The sequence below is a fragment of the Pleuronectes platessa genome, chromosome 7 (genome assembly GCF_947347685.1).
Source record: "Pleuronectes platessa chromosome 7, fPlePla1.1, whole genome shotgun sequence".
Lineage (NCBI taxonomy): Eukaryota > Metazoa > Chordata > Actinopteri > Pleuronectiformes > Pleuronectidae > Pleuronectes > Pleuronectes platessa.
The window spans coordinates 7,717,379-7,735,831 of NC_070632.1; the positions used below are offsets into that span (position 1 = coordinate 7,717,379).

Consider the following 18,453-nt stretch of genomic DNA (forward strand, 5'->3'; position numbering starts at 1 on the left):
TGGATGTACATCTATGTGGCCGTAATGCAGGAGTTGACGACTGTAAACATCATGGGCCGTGAGGACTGCACAGGCAGAATGGGAAAAAAACTGTAATATCTTAGATTGCACAGATATCCTGATGAGTTAATCAATAACCTAATTGTTATACATTCCTATGTTCCATTACATTGCACATGCCTTTAATGAACACTTAGCACCATGCAACCTTAAGATGAGGCGGCTCCTGAATGCATCAAAAGTTCAAACGGGCCTTGTGTAATGATTTTTTTACATTAAAATTCAATGAGTTGTGAAGAGAAAGCCGGATGTCACATAACCTATCTAAAATTAACTTTTGAATCTATATAGAGATAAATATAGGGCTGGCATTTGATAATTTCCCTATATTTAGTTTATGCTGGCACTCGTACAGTGAAGGGCCCTTTTCACCGACATAACTTCGGGTGACTGAAACTTGATTTTACGCCGCTGCAGGTGATCTTCAGCTCCAGTTGAACCAGTTGATGTCTGTACACACAGTGTGTGAGGGGCTAAATCACACAAAGTACTAAACAAGGCCTTGATGTCTGAGACTCATGTACAGTGATATGATAAAAAAAAACTCAGCAGTACAGATGAAATGATGTCATGAGCGCAGGCTTGGATTATGGGCCTGACTGCTGTGACTCTCCAGGACTGCGTGGATCAATAACACTGAAGTGTGTGATTAGAAATGTTTGGAGGGCCGTCTGAAATCCCACCTTCCTAATGTCCGTCCTGATCAAAGAAACACAACAAGATTTCCTGTCAGCCTTTCAGTCCTGCGTGGGGGTGAAGAGATTACCATGGTTTGGACCTGTTAAAGGGTGAGATTGAGATGACGCTATAGGTACAGTGGTGCATACCACCAGAGGCGGTACAGTGTACAGTGGTGTGTCTCGGTCTGGCTGTAGCGCTCACTCCTCTACTCCTCAGCAGTGTGAGGCAGCTGCTTCTCGTACAGGCTGAGGACATGATGCACAAACTGGTACTGCTCACACGTCTGGATCATCCCGCCCCTGTGACAGAAAGACAAATTCAATCATTGAGATAGAAAGAGAGTCCACCAATTTAGTCCAGGCTGTACCAATACATTTTGCAAAGACATTCATGTCCCCCCCCCAAGAAAGAATTAACCTTTATGATCCTCTGACTTTTCCTTTAAAGTGATCCTGGGGCTGATGTGGAAACATTTGGATGGATTTCAAATTAAAGGTCAATTAAGGTCGCAGATCCTGGATTTATTTATCATTATTTTAACCTTCACAATCCGCATTTCTTTTTGTGCAATTTGGTGCATCTTTAAGGAAGGTACTGAGCCATTGTCTTTGTAACAAGCTGCCTATACAATTTGAGTTTAAACTGCACTAATGCATCATGCACTGAATGTGCTCTAAAAATATTTTGTACCTACATAGAAATAAAACGGGGTCACCAGCTGCAGAGAAGAATAAAATGTTTATCACATGTTCTCAAACAGGTCATGCAACACAATAGATGTTGTGACTCAGCAAACACGCGCGTTACGAACATTGGTAATGGCCGCTCTCCACGCAGAAGTGCACATGTCAGGGGAAAGTTACTGTGCATGATGACCCAGTGGAGTAACATCCTGACATTATGCTATTGAGGTGAACCTCTGCCTTTTTTAATTTGGAAGAAAATAATCTCAAATATCGTCACTTGGGCTGTAGACGTCAGAATGGAAACGGGCTGTCAATATCTCACCTGTCCAGACGGAGCTGGCAGGTGGTTCTCAGGATGTCGACCACACCCTCGGTCCTCAGCTGCTTGCACAGGATGGAGGTGGCGATGAAGCAGCCAGTTCGACCAATTCCAGCACTGTTGTGGGGGGAGGGGGGGGGGGGGGTGTGTGGAGGGGTGACGGGATGGAGGAGGGCGGAGTAAAGAAGAAGAAAATGGATGGATCAGTGTATTGATTAGCACCAATAGCACCAATCAGATTGGTGCCAAATCCTCCCTGGGGAAATCAGACAGCGGAGGATTGGAAGTGAGCAAATGCTTTGCTTGCAGAAAGAATGCCAAGTGAATTTCTCTCGTGAAAAAAGCAGCAATTTCCCCTTATGCACTCAGATTATCAACAAAGGTTTATTAGAGTCCTTTTGACTCAAGCCACATATTAAATGTATTTAACAAGAACTATTGCACCTTATATCACATTATGAGCCATTTTCATACCTGCAGTGGACAATTATAGGGCCGCTGGAGGGCGGGGCTTCCTCTCTGGCCCTTTCCACCTCTTGTACCAGCTCCAGCAGCGGTGGAGCCTTGTCCGGGGTCTTCTGATCAGGCCACGACGTGTACCAGTACTGCTGCAGGCTGCGCTCCTCCCCGTCACACTGGTGCAAACACACAGGCAGGCGTGAGACACAGACGACATCATGTTGTGCACACATGACACAAACAGACAGAGGGTGCGTTTTGATCATCAGCCCGTTGCTCTGCGTTTACATCTAAATCTAAATCCATCATCTGCCTCCGTTCCCCGAGAGTCCCTCTGACAATAATCATTAATGCCACCGATAAACAACATAAACCAGTGGAGTTGAATAAACAACAAGCTTTTAACTCACAGTAATGTAATGATCCCCTGGTGCTTAGTAATCAGTCGCAGGCTGCATTTACTGAATTATCATGTTTGGCTCGCTGAGTGCCAATGTCTCCATGACCCCGAATTAAATATGAAGCAGCCATCATGAACACATGAATGGAACTGGAAAGTGGAGCCGGATAAGAACATTGAGTCAACATCACGGTGAGTCTGTCAATGCGCCTCGACAGCCTGATGAAAAAGTCTCGTAAAAAACATTTACTTTGGCGATAAAAACCCAGTTGTGTTTACTTTGTATCTTGAGAACCTAAGATCACAATCTTGTGTGATGGCAGACAAATCTTCCCGTCATGTTTTCTTTATTTGGTTTCATATTTGTGTGGAGCTCAGTTGTGTGGACGATGTTGTGAACAGATAGACTGCAGATGACAGCATCTGATCCAATGTGTGTTAAAGGTTTGGTTCACACACGTTCTGGAGAGGTGTGAAGGGTTTTCACATATTTCATTGTCAAAGTTTTGAGATATCTGGTTCCTTTGATCGACACTTTCAACCAAATACAATGGAAGTTGATTGACTTTAATTTCCCTGGCCTCCAGCATTAAAAATTGAAGAAATATTTAGATAGGACTATTGCATAAACTATATTTATATATAAAATGACTGTTTATCTCATGTCTTTCTCTCCATCACCAACTGTAGGTTCATGTTTGTGGTTTTGAGAAAAATGTCTGAACACTTATTGAGTGGATTCACATGAACTTTGGTGACACATGCCACTTCCTGTCAGAACTTTTCATCGAGCGCCATCACCAGGTCACATTTATATATTTATTTGTGCAGTGCTTTGACTTATGACCAAAACAACTGACAGTTCTTTGAACAAATGTCCTTTCTGTTTAGGGCAGTATGATAAAATACACCTGTAAATCTCAACAAGATAAATATTAAACCTGCTAGATATCAAAATATTGCCAAATGTTGATTTTGTCTTTAACTTATTGATTTGAGCAATAAATAAACAATCATTGTGTGACACACTAACTGATTTCATGTTTTACCTTCAGCGTGAACACCCTCAGACTGTAGTCATCCTCCTGGGTAACCGTGAGGACAGTGATCTCGATGCCCTCATGGCTCACGGTGTCCTCGGGCCAGTACTCAGCACATTTCTGCAAGACAATGGACACACAAGTCGATGTTTATACTCAAACCATTATCTTTATTAATATGTACATTTATTCAATAATGCATCATCATCATCATCATCATCTCATCTTAACTGATTTTCAACACACTGACCTCATTCTTCTCCTCCAGGTTGGTGATCATCACAATGATCGGGGTTCTCTCTTGCCACACCATCCGCCAGAAATCCCCAACTGTGTTCACGGTGGGACCCTGGGTGGCGATGTATGCACGCTCCTCACCCCCATATCCCTGCACACACACACACACACACACACACACACACACACACACACACACACACACACACACACAACCACCCATGAGCTTATGATATACAGTTATGCAGGAGAAACTGCGAACATGAGAATCAGAATCAGAATTCTTTTATTTGCCATGTATATTTGCACATACAGGAAATTGCCTTGGTGTGGTTGGTGCACTGTACATAAAACAACAATATAAAAACAACAATATAGAACAACAATATATACAGTAAGAGTGTTATTGGCACGTGCGGTTCTAAGGTGCAGAGATTGGTGATAGTGCCAATAATATATAGTTATAAATTATGTGTGAGAGGTCAGAGCCATTGAGAACAAAGAGAGTGATAGCAGCTGCAGAGCTGGGGCAAGATACACATGGTTTCACTTACGTTGAGATAATTAGCATTTATGTAGGTTGTGAGGAAATCCTCTTCATCCAGTGAATTCAGTTTCACTCTGCTGTGTGTATCTGCAGATGGAGAGTACGAGATTACCATGAGAAATGGAGATGGATTGTAATTTTATAAGGATAATGGAATAATTATTATTGTATCACAGCTTCGTTTTATAACAAAGTTGATTTGTGTACTTTTGCGTGAATGTCAATAATCTGGTGTACACACACCGACCATTCCCAAACACATCTGGGATAAATAGAAGATGAGTGTGTGAAATTATTAAATAGTAGCAGCCTTAACAATCATCATCGTGATCTCTTTTTAGTGGTTGGTGGTGGCGGTGCTGCAGCTTTACTCACTGGGTAAGATGGTTTTGTAGCGATTCTTTCTCACCAGCCCTGGGTAGTTGTACTCCTTTGGGTCCACAAAGTTCATGGGAGTTTCCTGCCGATGGACACAGAACAATGGGTGCAACAACAATAAGTCCTTGCAGAAATGGAGGGGAACTCCTCGCCAAGGCAAGGGGACATTATGAAATTATATCCAAAGACATGAAGTCACTGCTGCCCTTCACTCTAAACAGCAGACAGTGGTATTCTCTGTAGGTTTATGTATGCATATACGCCTGCACCTTTCCTTCCTTCGCCCACTGACATGCAGGCTTAAAGGATTGTGCAGAGTTCTACTGGGTGTTTTGTGTGCCTGTGCAGTTGTGGCCGTGTCTATGTGTGTCAGAGTTTATCTTCTCTGGTGAGTGGGCGTGAAGTAACGTTTGTTGCTGCGCTCACATAAAACTCCGCCTGCAGGTTCTCGTCATCCATGGCCCGTGTGTGTAGCATGGCGGGGGTCAGGCTGTGCGTTCCCTGTCGCAGATACTCCTTGGCCGTTTGGTCTCTCGGGGACAGCTGGGCTCCGTAGCCGTAGGGCTCGGTGCAGCCCGGCGTACACATGTCCAAGGTCAGGGAGACGTTGGAGCCCCTCCTGTGTGATACATGCAGAATCAGACAAGATGGAAATATGGATTTAAAATGGATGAATATGGAAAAACCTGGAGATACGGAAGTAAAATGTGAATGTTAAGATGTTCTCTTTTCTTACCTCTCTTGAAGCCCGACAGGTGTGACAGTGAGGGTAGCGGCATCCCCCTCCATCCTGGTGTCAGTGCCGAATTCAAAGACCGGCGTCTGGGGGCTAAGGTCGAGGTCCAGCAGATCCTCCTGAGCGTCCGTCCACTCAGAAAGGGTGAAGGAGGGCTGGCGGCTCACCGACTGGCGTCGATCACCAATGTCCCTCGATACCGTACTCGATGACCACAAGCCGGTGCCATAACGCCACTTACACACCATGTGGATGACCTGAGGAGATGAGCAGACATCAAATCAAGTAAATAAACAAGCAAGTAGCCAATCTGCAAGTTAAGATTTGAATGATCCAGACTGAGAGACTTCAATCCGACTTTAACATAAGAAAGAGGTTTACCATGATAACACAGATGGCCACACCGACGGCGCTAGTGCCCTGGATGATCCAGTTGTTCTGTTGGGTGTTCACCACCTCACTCACCAGCACCATGGACTGGCCACAGGGAGAGAGGAAAAGGTAAATAGACGGAGACAACACCAGATGCATTACATCTTCAGTGTTCTTTTCTTTGGGGTCATCCTTTGAAAACTAACTTAAACGTCTCCAGTAGTGACACTTACATCCATCCCAAAGATCGGGTGAAAGGGCAAGATGAAGCCAAGGTAGAAGTCAATGACCTGCAGGGCTTTGAAGATGGAGGAGAACGGCCCGTTTCCCTCAAGCACAAAAAACACCAAGTACCCCTGGGAGGAGAGAGGAAGGCAGATTGTCACAGACGGTCAACCGGTCATTTCTGCAATGGTAATCAGGCGGCGCTGCGGCTGCTCTCAGGTGAAAAGCAAACAGGAGACGAAGAAAGAAAAAGATGGCCTACTGCGCTCGCATAGAAAGATATGTAAATTGGCCAAACGCAGTCTGTTGTCATAATCATGGCTGCATTTACGGCGCTGTATTATCTTTTACATATGGTAATACTGCACCTGTTCCTTTTCTCTAGAATGAATCATACATGTAGTCAACAGAGACTGCGAAGAAAAGAGCTTCTGAATTCTAATGATGTGCACATTAAAAAAGATTAGCTATGTAAGAATAATGGAGATGGTGGCCTAAAAATCTAAAACTGTCTTTTGAATGGCTAATGTTGCACTGTGTATTTTTTGTTATAGTCATCATGCTGAGACAAAGCAGGTGCAAGGCAAAAAAAACAAAAAAAACAAACATAGTCTCATTTAAAGGTTCAGTGTGAAGAATTCAAGGACTTCTAGTGGTGAAGTTGCACATTGCAGCTGAACACCCCTCACCTCACCCTCCCCTTCCAAACATGAAAGAGAACCTGTGGTACCCTCAGTTGTCATAAAAACTCAAAAGGTGTTTAGTTTGTCCAGTTTGGGCTACTGTAAAAAAAACAAGGTGGCCTCCGTATAGAGGACTGGTTCCATATGTAAATATTAAGTAGTTAAATATTAAGGGCTCATTCTAGGGTAGAGAAAACAACTGTTCGTACAATTTAAATTAAACACACAAATGAAAACAGATCCCCTTTCACCAAAATCTAATACACTGAACCTTTAAAGCAAATTTCCACAAATGAGATAAGAGTTTTCACTTCACACTTTAGTTTACGTCCATTCACATACCGTGACTTGGGAGACCGCAAACAGTGCAGCCCAGCAGTGGATCTCGATCAAGAGTGCGTACACCTTGTGCATGAACACCTCCTGTCCCTGTGGGCTTTGGCCCCCCGCAGGTCCATCCCTGCGCCCTGGGAGTCTGTCTCTTTTTGGAGCGCGGTCGCCTATTTTCTCAGTCTTGGTGGGCTCATCCAGCCATACCGGGTCCTCGTCGGGCCTCAGGAAGATGGAGTCCTCGGTGTGGGAACGGGTGGAGCTGCTCAGCCGGCGGGTCATGATCCCCTGTTAAACAAGACTCCTTTTTAACAAAGGTAATTCACATGTCGTCTCTTTGTCATCACAAGGTTTTCACAGCTATTTCTGATCCTGCTTTGACATAATTGTACATTTGCCATTAGGGATAGTTTGAGGTGGTCTTGCTCAAGGACACTTTACCGTGTGGAATGGAGGAGCCGGGATAGAACCAGCAACCTTCTGGGCTAGGGGACAAACCGCTCGGTCTTCTGAGCCACAGCCGCCCTCACGACCATATTGATCGACAGTTCATGATGTGCTAGTTGTGTTTGACAGAGGGTTATGTTTATTCCTGAAGGTCTGTTCAGATGTATAGCTGAGCGGCTTGAAGTGGCCCTCATCTCCGGATACTCAGATTGGAGTCTGTTGTGTGAATGCATGCGTGTGTGTGTGTGTTTGAAAGAGTGCAAGAGAGAGAGAGAGAGAGAGAGAGAGAGAGAGAGAGAGAGAGACAGAGAGGCTCTATTGTGAGGAGATGAGTCAGGGGTAGCTTGTTTACAGCCCTGTCCGTCGCCTTGGCAACAGAGTGGCTCTCATCCCTCTCATCCGTCCTGAGCATTATCATCTAACAACACACACACACACACACACACACACACTCACACACGCACACCCTCTCTGTATCAGTCAGCAGTGTATTCAAAGCCCTTTTCCTCCCCGCTCTTTTGTCCTTCAACCATTAATAAAGGTGTTTTGTACATTGGCTGATTAGGGCCACATGGTTTGTGCGGATGTGTGAATGCGGGGGTCTTATGTGTGTGGTGCTGTGCTGTTTGTGCACATATCTCGTTTTGTCTGAATGTGTTTTGACGATTGCAAAAATTGTGGCAGGTGACTTTGGCTTGAGTTTTCCTCAATGACTTCCAACCAATACGGCACAAGGGAGTGATTTCCCAGTTGGCTTACTGGTATGTCAAAAAGGACCATACATCGGATCACATGACTCACCTATGATAGATGGCAGGGAGCTGTGGGACACAGTCAGATCACATGATCAAGTTAAATCCTACATCGTGTGGCAACCAGCCGTTTTCAGCCATTGTGCCGCAGAGTTCGAATCTGAAGGACAAGAAACAAACACATCTTGTTTGTTCAGGAGTAAAACCAGGAGCTGCAGGTAATTCAAACACCAAGTCGGTCCCCAAATGCTCCATCAGTGACACCTTGTGACCAAAATTCAACTGGTCACGCTAGACAACGTTAGTAAACCAGCGTCATCTAATGATGGATCAGAGTAGCACCCTAGTCAGCTCCCAGCTGTGCTCACATGAGAGGAGGATGGTGATTTGAGGTGAAATAGTAAACTGTCAATATTTTCTCCCCCCTCTCTCTCCGTCCCTCGGAGGCAGAGGATGATTCGAGCCAGACTAAGCAGACACCCTCAGAAATACATTCAGATTGCCTCAGTCGAATCAGTATGCATGAAGTCAAGCGTTAGCTGCTCTCTTCTCCCTCGCGTCTCCTCTCGTCTCCTCTCCTCCTCTTCCAGTGGACCCTGTTGAACGAGTGGGCTGAGCTCTGAGGAATATGAGACCACACCAGTAGCCTGTGTGTGTGTGTTTGTGTGTGTGTGTGTGTGTGTGTGTGTGTGTGTGTGTGTGTGTGTGTGTGTGTGTGTGTGTGTGTGTGTGAGTGCAGGTGTCGAACAGAGGGGAGCTGCTTTGACTCCTTTTCTATCTGTCTTTGCTCGCTGCGAAGGTGGTTTTGAAGTGATGACGCCAGTTAGCCTGGCCCATAGCCATGGCAACGTGCATACATACAATGTACACACACATAGACACACACACACACACACACACACACACACACACACACACACACACACACACACACACTGTTGTATAAGACAAAACAGAGAAAGTTCAACGTACTTCCTCTTTTTCAGTGTTGGATGGACATGCAGGTAGAGGAGTGGATGGAGGGATGAATGGGAGGAAAAGCAACTATTTTTTATGTGAAGGTCTGAAGCAATGACGCAGTAAGGTCGGCGTTTTGGTTACTGTGGCAACGACATACTGTAGTGTGCGCAGACACACAAACACATACACACACACACACACACAAACAGCAGGCAAAAGGAAAAACACAAATATACATCTGCACTGGGAGAGCAGTGACAATATTCACCTTTGTCTAAAAAAAATCTGCCCCTCTTTGCTTTTATTCTTTGAAGCAAATAAGTTTGTTTGTGAGTCGCTTCCCTCTGCAGCTTAGTGCTTGTTGGGAAACTCTGTCACATTTACCCAGGGCTAAAGCTCAGGTTAAAAAAAATATTAAGGTCATGTGTCCTGACAGATTCAGGAAATACTGACCATACACAAGAAATACAGATTTTTCCAACTGTAAATCCTTCAGTTTTCAGTCGAACTCCCACAAATTCTAGTGGGGGAATATGCTAAATAATTTTAGATTTATTAATAATATTTGTCAGGCCTAAAGGTCGCACAGGTTATAAATAAGGGATAAAAGATAACACTTAAATCAGAATATAAAATACAACATACCCATTGACATCCAAAATGGGCAGAAAAATATTGAGGACATGACCTTGGTGTCCTTAGTTGTGACGGCAGTTTTCCCCTTTGATGACTGAGATTGTTAACATTTTATTATGTAACCCCTTCACTGTGTTACAGATTCATATTTATTCAGTCTGAGCTCCTCATTAAAGCTTTATGATGTTAACGTTGTCAAAAATTAAACCACCACTTTCCTTTTCGTGGACATGCAGTTCCATTTAATTAAATATCTTTGTCTGTTTAGCGCATTATTATAAAAAATCTCCCATAACATTTGTATGAAAGCTGAATGCTAATGGTTGGAATGATGGAATACATAGGAAGTGGTGAAAAGCTGCCCATACACAATGCACAATTAGAATGATTGACAAGAACGTAAGAAAATCAATGATCAATAGCGGTTCTGATTTGAACACGGTGTTTTCAGAAGCAGGTCTGATGGTGAATCAGTCCAACCTGACAGCTGATTCAGCCAGATTCCACACTGAAGGTCTATTGTACTGTCTTTGGTCCTATACAGCACCGCCCCCTCAGTCTTCAAATGGAGTACGTGTGTATCGTTTACATTGATCTGCGTCCATTCAAAGCATCCGACGTCCAGCTGAGTTCAAACAGCCGACAAACCTGTGGCCTCCGTCCCAGGACCAGGAGCAGCTGTTATCACTGATAGTTGTGGAAAAGCTCTCAGTTATAGGGACTAGGGCGAATTAACGTGTTTAGTTCTTTTTTGGACCAGCTGGCTCACGAGTTAATGGATATTCCTAATGTCTCCACTATCCAGTCTGGAGAGATAATGTGTCCAAATCTGCTTTTCCATACTCGGACTCTACATTCTCGGCATTTGCTTTTGCATTTCCTGTTTCCAGGTGGACAGAAGTGCACGAGGAGTGAGGTATCGAGCGTGCTGCCACTGCAAGGGCTCATGTGGCAGGGAGACGAGGAAAGAGGAAGCTCTTACTGAAAGTGATGATGGGACGGTAACGTGAGATAAAGTCACGGGGGCCGGGACCTGCCTCATCAGCCCTTCCTCTCCAACACACACACACAGATGAGATAAAACCTTGACATTAATACACACACAGACTCAAAATGACCTTAAAATCAAACACCCAGCGAGCCTGCAGCTTCCTCCAGTATATCACACAGACGGATAATCAATCAGCTCCATTGTTTACATACACTCCTACAATCTCTAGCAGCAGCTCCAGGGCCATTTCAGAGAGAAAATCTCATTAACACACGTATAAACCTACAATTCAGCCTAAGTTGTGCTGTGTAAATAATTGAGATATGCTGCAGAGCGAATTGATTTACAGGCTGCTGGAGATAAATCTGGATTCCCCGTGACAAAGGCTTGTGTTACACGATTGCACTGCATCAAAAACACCAGTGCAGGAATGGCACTCTCTGGCAGTCATTCATGCTATAAGACAAAACACCATTCATATCACGTACATGGCTACGGTGAGCTAGAGGGACCACACAGCGCAGAGCTGGATGGATTAGTAATGAATCACCCGGGGAGGTGGACTGTTGCATCTCTCTCTGGTGACTCCCACACTGTCACACAGGCATGATTACAACGCTGAGGAAATCAGGCTTGGAATAATAATAGATGAAAGTGTTATTACCAGCATCAAAGAACCAACCTGTTGGAAAATGATCTGTTTTCATATTCTGAGGGAAAAACCGAACACACACACATACACACATATACACATATACACACATACAGAGCCTACATCACACATCCCTACCTTTTTACAGCCAGAGAAGCGCAGCAGCCATATGAACCGTGGGTGCTTTGCTGAGGAATTGGTATTCACCTCATGTCGCACAGCCGAGGAGGGGAGAGACGAGGGAGAGACATGAGGGAGGAGAGGGAGGCTGGAACAGTCACTCGCCCATGAGCCTTAAGTCTGGTTAGGATAAGTCCTCTTACCTGGCTGAGCCCGTCTTCACGCCGCCATCTGCCGCTCTGCACCCTCGGAGCCAAAAACCCAGGAGCCAAGAGCCAAGCACCACGCCAATCCCTTTACTGCTCCGGTGTCTGGGAGCGTGTGTGCATGGGCGAACGAGGCAGACTGACAGTGAGGGACAACGACGAGCAAAAGGATGGTGCGAGGTTTGGAAAGGCAGGATCTACAAATGTGTGTGTGTGTGTTTTAAAATGTGTGTGTGTTTGGAAGAGAGGTAAAGGCATACAAGTCTGATGTTTTTTTTTCTTTTGTTAGTATCCTGGAGGAGAGAGAGAGCGAGATCCACAGGCGGCAGCTTCGTCTATATATGCAGCAAGAGGCTGTGCGGTAGCCTTGGCAACAGAGCCAGGATGAGGGAGAGCGAGCAAGGGACCTGGAGAGAGAGAGAGGGAGAGAGAGAGAGAGCGAGAGAGAGAGAGAGAGAGAGAGAGAGAGAGAGAGAGAGAGAGAGAGAGAGAGAGAGAGAATCTGCGTGTGTATTAATCACATTGTGGAGACTCAGCTCCAAAAGATGCTTTTCACAATGTAAAACATTATGTTTTAAGGATTTAAGGCTAAAGATGGTGATATTCTATTTTGTAATAATTGACAAGAAACTAAAATGCGAAAAAACAGCAACAAATGTATCACTGAACAATTACTGTGCCGCCAATAGGTTAATATAGCAAATTCAAAGATGTGCCCAAAAGCTAATAAAAACACCAATGAATCACATTGAATTCCTTATCACAGTCAAAACAGGCACTTTGTTTTCAGTCAATCCCTCAGATAGGCTCCTGTCCTGCAGCCATGAACACTCATCACTGTGTATTCATCCAAACATACAACTACACAATTTACTCCTGTGTGTGACACATTTGCTTGAAGGTGTTTTTTCAAAATCAAAACACTGTTTTTAAAAGATTGATTTGTGCACCATAAACCAATGTGTGTTGGCCCAAGGTCTCGGTAGAGATATCGAAAAGTACGGATGTATTATGAAAAAATACAGAATAGAACATTTCCAACTTTGTGAGTCTCCAAGTAAGAAATACGAGTCAAAGCAGTGTCCTCCTAAGTGACACAAATATGTGTGTGTGTGTGTGTGTGTGTGTGTGTGTGTGTGTTTGTGGAGTTCGGATCATAACACATCACTGAGCAGTCACCTCCTCTGCCTCTCAGCCCTCATTCTCAATCGCCCCCCCCCCCCCCCCCCCCCCCCCCCCTCGACCGCCCTCGTAACTCATCATCCCCCAGGTCTACACTCCTGTTTCCGTTCTGGATTGTTTTTGTCATCCCCATGTTCTCACTGGTCCAGATTATTCTCACGCGTTTCTCCCTCTCACGTCTACGTTCTCTTACCTCCCACTCTCTCTCTCTCTCTCTCTCTCTCTCTCTCTCTCTCTCTCTCTTACAACCACCCCCTCATTTCTTGTCTCTCTCCCCTTTAGTGTGTCCCGCTCTCTCTCTCTCTCCCTCCTTCCTGTCTTGCCATATGGTAGCCTTTCCCTGTCAGCTCTCTGAACTGACCAGCAGAACACAGCCCAATCTGATCAACACAAATACTGGGAGGCGGGTGTTGGGAATGTCAAATTCATATTTTCATGGTAATGCAGCATTGCTGAAGCAGATTGCGCAAGCTTCATAATGGAGCTTCACTATAATAGTTCTGATGGTAAAAAAAAGGGGGAAATGAATGGAATGCACAGTACTACACAAAACCCGTTGTTAGCCACTTGGGGGCAGCAGAAACAACCCGCAAACACCACAAACACACGTCATGACTTTTTATGTTAAACTGCCTGGTTGTTTAGCCACAATTTACTTATTTACACCTCCTGCAGACACAAAGCAAACTAATCAATCATCGGAGGAATATTTTTGTGTCCACCTGAAGAGAGTCAGCCACATATTCTGCCTCCTTTTACCTCTGGGTTTGGCCCCACCAACAGCTGATGGAAATATCAGACTCAGCAGCTGAACGTTAGAGGTCCAAGAAGCAAGATGTTTCTATCATCCAGTCTTTGTGCTCAGTTGTGCTTGAGTCTGTGCTAGCTTCCTATTTAACACCAATTTTCAAGAGATCACACCAGTCGATACCACGTGTTGATGCTCACATTCATGAGTACTCACTAGTCATTACTATATTATTAGCTCTCAATAGTCATTATTACATGATTACTCTGTAGTCATTCCTACATTATTACATGAGTACTCAGTAGTTATTACTACTTTATTAAAATACCACTTTGTCGTTATCGGTTTACACATCCATCTTTTAATCTCCGCTACATCTGTGACATGTTTTGACTTCATCCTGCACATTTTAAGCCATCATGGTGATAAAGTTTGTCCAGACACAGAAACATAAGCTCCGGTAAACCTACATGTAAAACTGTACATGCCCACACCTATCTGAATATAACTGGAAAAAAAATACTCGCTGAGCACGTCGCTGGGTTTAGTACATTTCCATAAAAGAAAATGGACAAACTACGCCTTGTCTAACTGTTCACTCGTTTTCTCTCTCCCTCTCTCTCCCATCTTTCTTCACTATTTACGACCCACTTCAGAGTCCGATCCTCTCTGCTTATTTATCTCTCCCACACATCCTCGCCTTCCCCACCGCACTCCAATCAACTAAATGAACTCCCCTGTACTTCCTTATCTTCTCCTCCTCGTCCCTTTTAAAAATGATCTCACCTCTGTGCGCGCACACACACACACACTCACACACACAAGGTCATTGTCACTCAGTATAAACGGTGAGAGTGAAAGCATCATGTAACCAAATTAATGATACAAGCCAGTGGCCTTGAGCTGTCTGTTTCTCTGACAGCTACACTGGGAACCGACTGTTACATCACTTCCTCATACTCTGCGAGACTCACTCACAGCCCAATTTTCCCCAAAACATTTCGCTCTGATGTGATATTGGAATTTGAATGTTCATTAAGTATGGGCCTGTAAAATTAATAGAAGTGTAATAGCAAGTTCTTTTCTTTTCCAACAGAACCAACATTCCTCTGGTAACAAATGGAGGCCTCTAGTGGTACTGGTAGCTCACTGCGGGTCAACATTATGAATGATTATCTCACGATTGAGTCTGTCTCATTGATGCACACTTATGGATGCACACCCGTGAAGTGATATTTAGAGCAGTGACCTCTAACGCGAAGCCTTCCTGTCCGATGCCGATCTCAGATTTGACTGTGACTCACCTCGTCACATCCAGATGCCGGCGGCAGCTTCGTTCCATGCCCGGCTATCAGGATCCATGACACACAGTCTAACACAGATAGGCAGCTGATCCTGCTGAGCACCGGGGCGGGGGGGGGCAGTCAGCTGATTTCCATGTGATGCTATATAGCATTAGGTCTGAAGAGGGAGACTATCTCCTGGAATGATAAATGAAACAAGCGTTCAGGTGACAGGAATCAAAATGAAAAGGAGAATGATAACATGGCCCTGACACCATGGTAACCTGTTATGTGTAAGCAACTTAGGAATTAGAGTTAAAGAGGAACTCTACAACTGATTAACACATAACACACAGAGGGAACTTAACGTGTGTTTCTGTCAGGGAGCGAGTGCAGAGGGAAGGTCTGGATTTTTAAAGATTGATCCGCGCTATAGGGACTAATTTACATAATGTCTAGTATAAATCTATCTTGTGTGACCCCCTCTGACCTCATGTTGGCGATATGCTGAATTGCTGGAGTAGGCTTCTCTTAATGAATAGCTGACAAGCCCTTCTTGAATACCTAATGATGCATCTCATTCAAAGGAGTGGCTGCTGTTTAGTTTGGTTGAATAATAACCTCCACTTTACTCGAGCAGACAGAAAACATCAAGTAATATGTGATATGATCCTGATTATTATGAATTGATTATAAGCCGTGTTAAAGTGACAGTTTCATTTGTACATTATCAAGACATCAGCTGTTAAACTCATCACTATCTAAAAGTCGACTGTATGCAGGAATTGATTCAGTTATTTAGTAACTCTGGTGCTTGTTGGGTATTCATTACCTTCTGATTAACTGTCTCTAGCCACTCAGACGTCTGTGTCCCTGATGTTAAAATCTTATCAATAAAACCAGATTAGATGTCGCATGTGAACCAGACATGTGGCTGTGGTGGGAAACAGTCATTTATTAACCTGCTGTATTATGTGATTTGTGGGGACCTCAGGGATGAAACAAAGCTGCTCTCTTTACTGTACACAAGTGTTTTTTGTGTAGCCTACTTTTATGGGTACTTCTAAAAAAAAAAACTCTATACAGAGTAAAAGCAAAAGTCACACATTGAAGTAAAATCGCAACAAATGAAAAGAGGAAAGTGTGCAGCTACAGAAGAGAAGATGCTGCAGGTGGATTGCTTTTATTTTGCATATTTTAATTAAATGACATTAACTAGCAGGTCTGTGTAGAAAGATGGATGACATGAAAGCTCCCCTAAAGTGAATCCAAAATGTCTTGATTGCCCCCTGGTGGCTGCCGTGTAGTACAGGTCATAAGCCATGCCTTCCCATGCTAGTGGATGGGACACGAGCCAAAACAAAAGGTCAAAACATGTGAAATCAATTCTTCTCATAGATGGTTTCTGTCATTTAGGGTTAGGTTTGTTCAAGTTTCTATAAGTTTGGTTTGAATTATTTCTTCATGCGTAAAAAAAAAGAGATTGGTCAAGAGTGTGTATCAGCAGGACCTCAATACCACGACTCCATCTACTGATGGCCGCATTAGTATCCAGGATATTTTTGGCTCGATTTCTGCACAGCGGGAGGAAGTGGAGACTTAGCATCAATCTTTATATTCAGACTATGGTTTAAACTGTTTAAACTGTGGAGTGAATGTACGCTTGTGTGAGACAGCTCGGCCAGACCAATGACACTACGTGGGCCAGATTTAGACTCTGTCACAATCTGATCTGTTAGGCATAAAATTCTGGGGAATCAGATGTTTTATAAAAGAGTTTGTGAAGGAGTGTGCAAAGATAACGTCTCTCCATTGCATTTCCGCCCCTCGCTGCAGGGCTCTGTCACAGCGACCTCGCCACGCCAGCGCTGTTACTAACCTCTTCTCAGCCTTGTACAATCCCCGCGAGGGACTTCGGACTGGACAGTTTCAAATGCTAGATTAGAAATCCCTGTTTACTCCAGTGTCCAACTCTAAACAAGAAGCTCTGACAGTGAAGATGTATCAACATGTTCATGGGTCACAGCGGCGATTATGGCCATTTACCCAGAATAAACAACGAAATGAGAGTCACGACGATGAAGAGATGAGAGCAGAGTTACAGAGGGAGGATCCTGATCTGATAAGTGGCTGTGACCATCATTTGTTGTTTTTTTGGCTCAAACGTTATCAGAAACTTTCTGTTCGGACCAAACGTACACAGACATGTAAAGGGGGACATCCCAGTTCACACAGACAAACTGAGAGTGTGGTTCGTGCTCCTGTGATGTGTAAAGGCTCTGCATGTTCTCCAGAGTTAATAGTCGGAGTGAGCGTGTTTCGCTTGTGGAAGCAACGGGAAGGAGAGAGAATTAAAGCGTGAGAGAGGATGATGGTGGAGGGGGAAGTGCAAAAGGAGGCCTACAGCTGTAAGAGGCGGGGGGTCACTGGTGGGGCAATATGGACAGGTCTCTACATCAGCTCTTACCAAGCTTTTCTTTTTTAAAGAGCAATATAATGTTTATATTCAAGCCCCAACGAAGAGATTTTACCTGGTTTTGAAACAGTCTGATTTTAATATTGCTCCCTCATTATGACCTACAGCAGCAGGTCAGAGGAAAGATTTACTGCAGTCTTTTTTCTTCTAAGGGAATTCTTATAAAAACAGCCTTTTTGGAAGTATTCCCCACAAGCTGAGGCTCAGGCGCAATTGAAAATCTGCATGACGTCAACAAACGGCTGACGATAATCATGGCAGGGGAATTTAATCATGCAGATCTCAAATGGTGGAAACATGCTTTTGTCCACAGTGGCGCCAAAATCAACCAAAATGAAAAGTTCCTTGTAGGAGCTTTAAATTGATCTAATGTTTAAGTAAACTTCCCCCAACCAGTTAGCTAGCTATCGGAACTTTAAATATTTATCTTTGGCATTATTCTCATATTGTATCTATTAATTTGAACAAGTGTATACAAGTGATTTATTATTTTTCATCACTCGTAGTTGATTGATTCCCATCAGTTATTTATTACTTTTCACTGCTCAGATGACATGATTAATTGTGTTAATAAAACAGGTGTTTCCTGCACAAAGGGAATAACACAAAGCTTTTTATTTGGAGCATTCTGCACCCAGCGACTGAATCTCCATGGAAGCTCCATCACAGCTCTCCATAAACTCCCAGCGTGAATCCCGTCAGACTGTCGCTCATGATTCGTGATAAATTTATAATCAGAGTGACGCTCCCTCCTCCCACACTGGGTGCTGCTTAGAGCCAGTCGGGGCTGAGAGGTGGTTGAATATACGCGTATATGTCATGGTCAACCACAGCCTAGAGCAGAAAA

At 44.1% G+C, this 18,453-nt stretch overlaps 1 protein-coding gene across 1 annotated transcript; it reads right to left on the minus strand.

Moving 5' to 3' along the window:
• On the minus strand, nt 1–17,255 carry ptpn5 (protein tyrosine phosphatase non-receptor type 5). Its single transcript, XM_053427948.1, has 16 exons — nt 17,010–17,255; nt 15,152–15,328; nt 11,730–12,324; nt 8,402–8,512; nt 7,166–7,441; nt 6,149–6,271; nt 5,925–6,020; nt 5,544–5,800; nt 5,234–5,426; nt 4,805–4,889; nt 4,437–4,516; nt 3,896–4,033; nt 3,655–3,765; nt 2,221–2,381; nt 1,750–1,863; nt 1–1,040 (listed from the first exon to the last, which is right to left on the minus strand). Exons 5-16 carry the CDS (start codon nt 7,433–7,435, stop codon nt 947–949), a joined length of 1,722 nt encoding a protein of 573 aa, XP_053283923.1. The 5' UTR covers nt 7,436–7,441; nt 8,402–8,512; nt 11,730–12,324; nt 15,152–15,328; nt 17,010–17,255; the 3' UTR covers nt 1–946.
• Nucleotides 17,256–18,453: the final 1,198 nt, after the last annotated feature.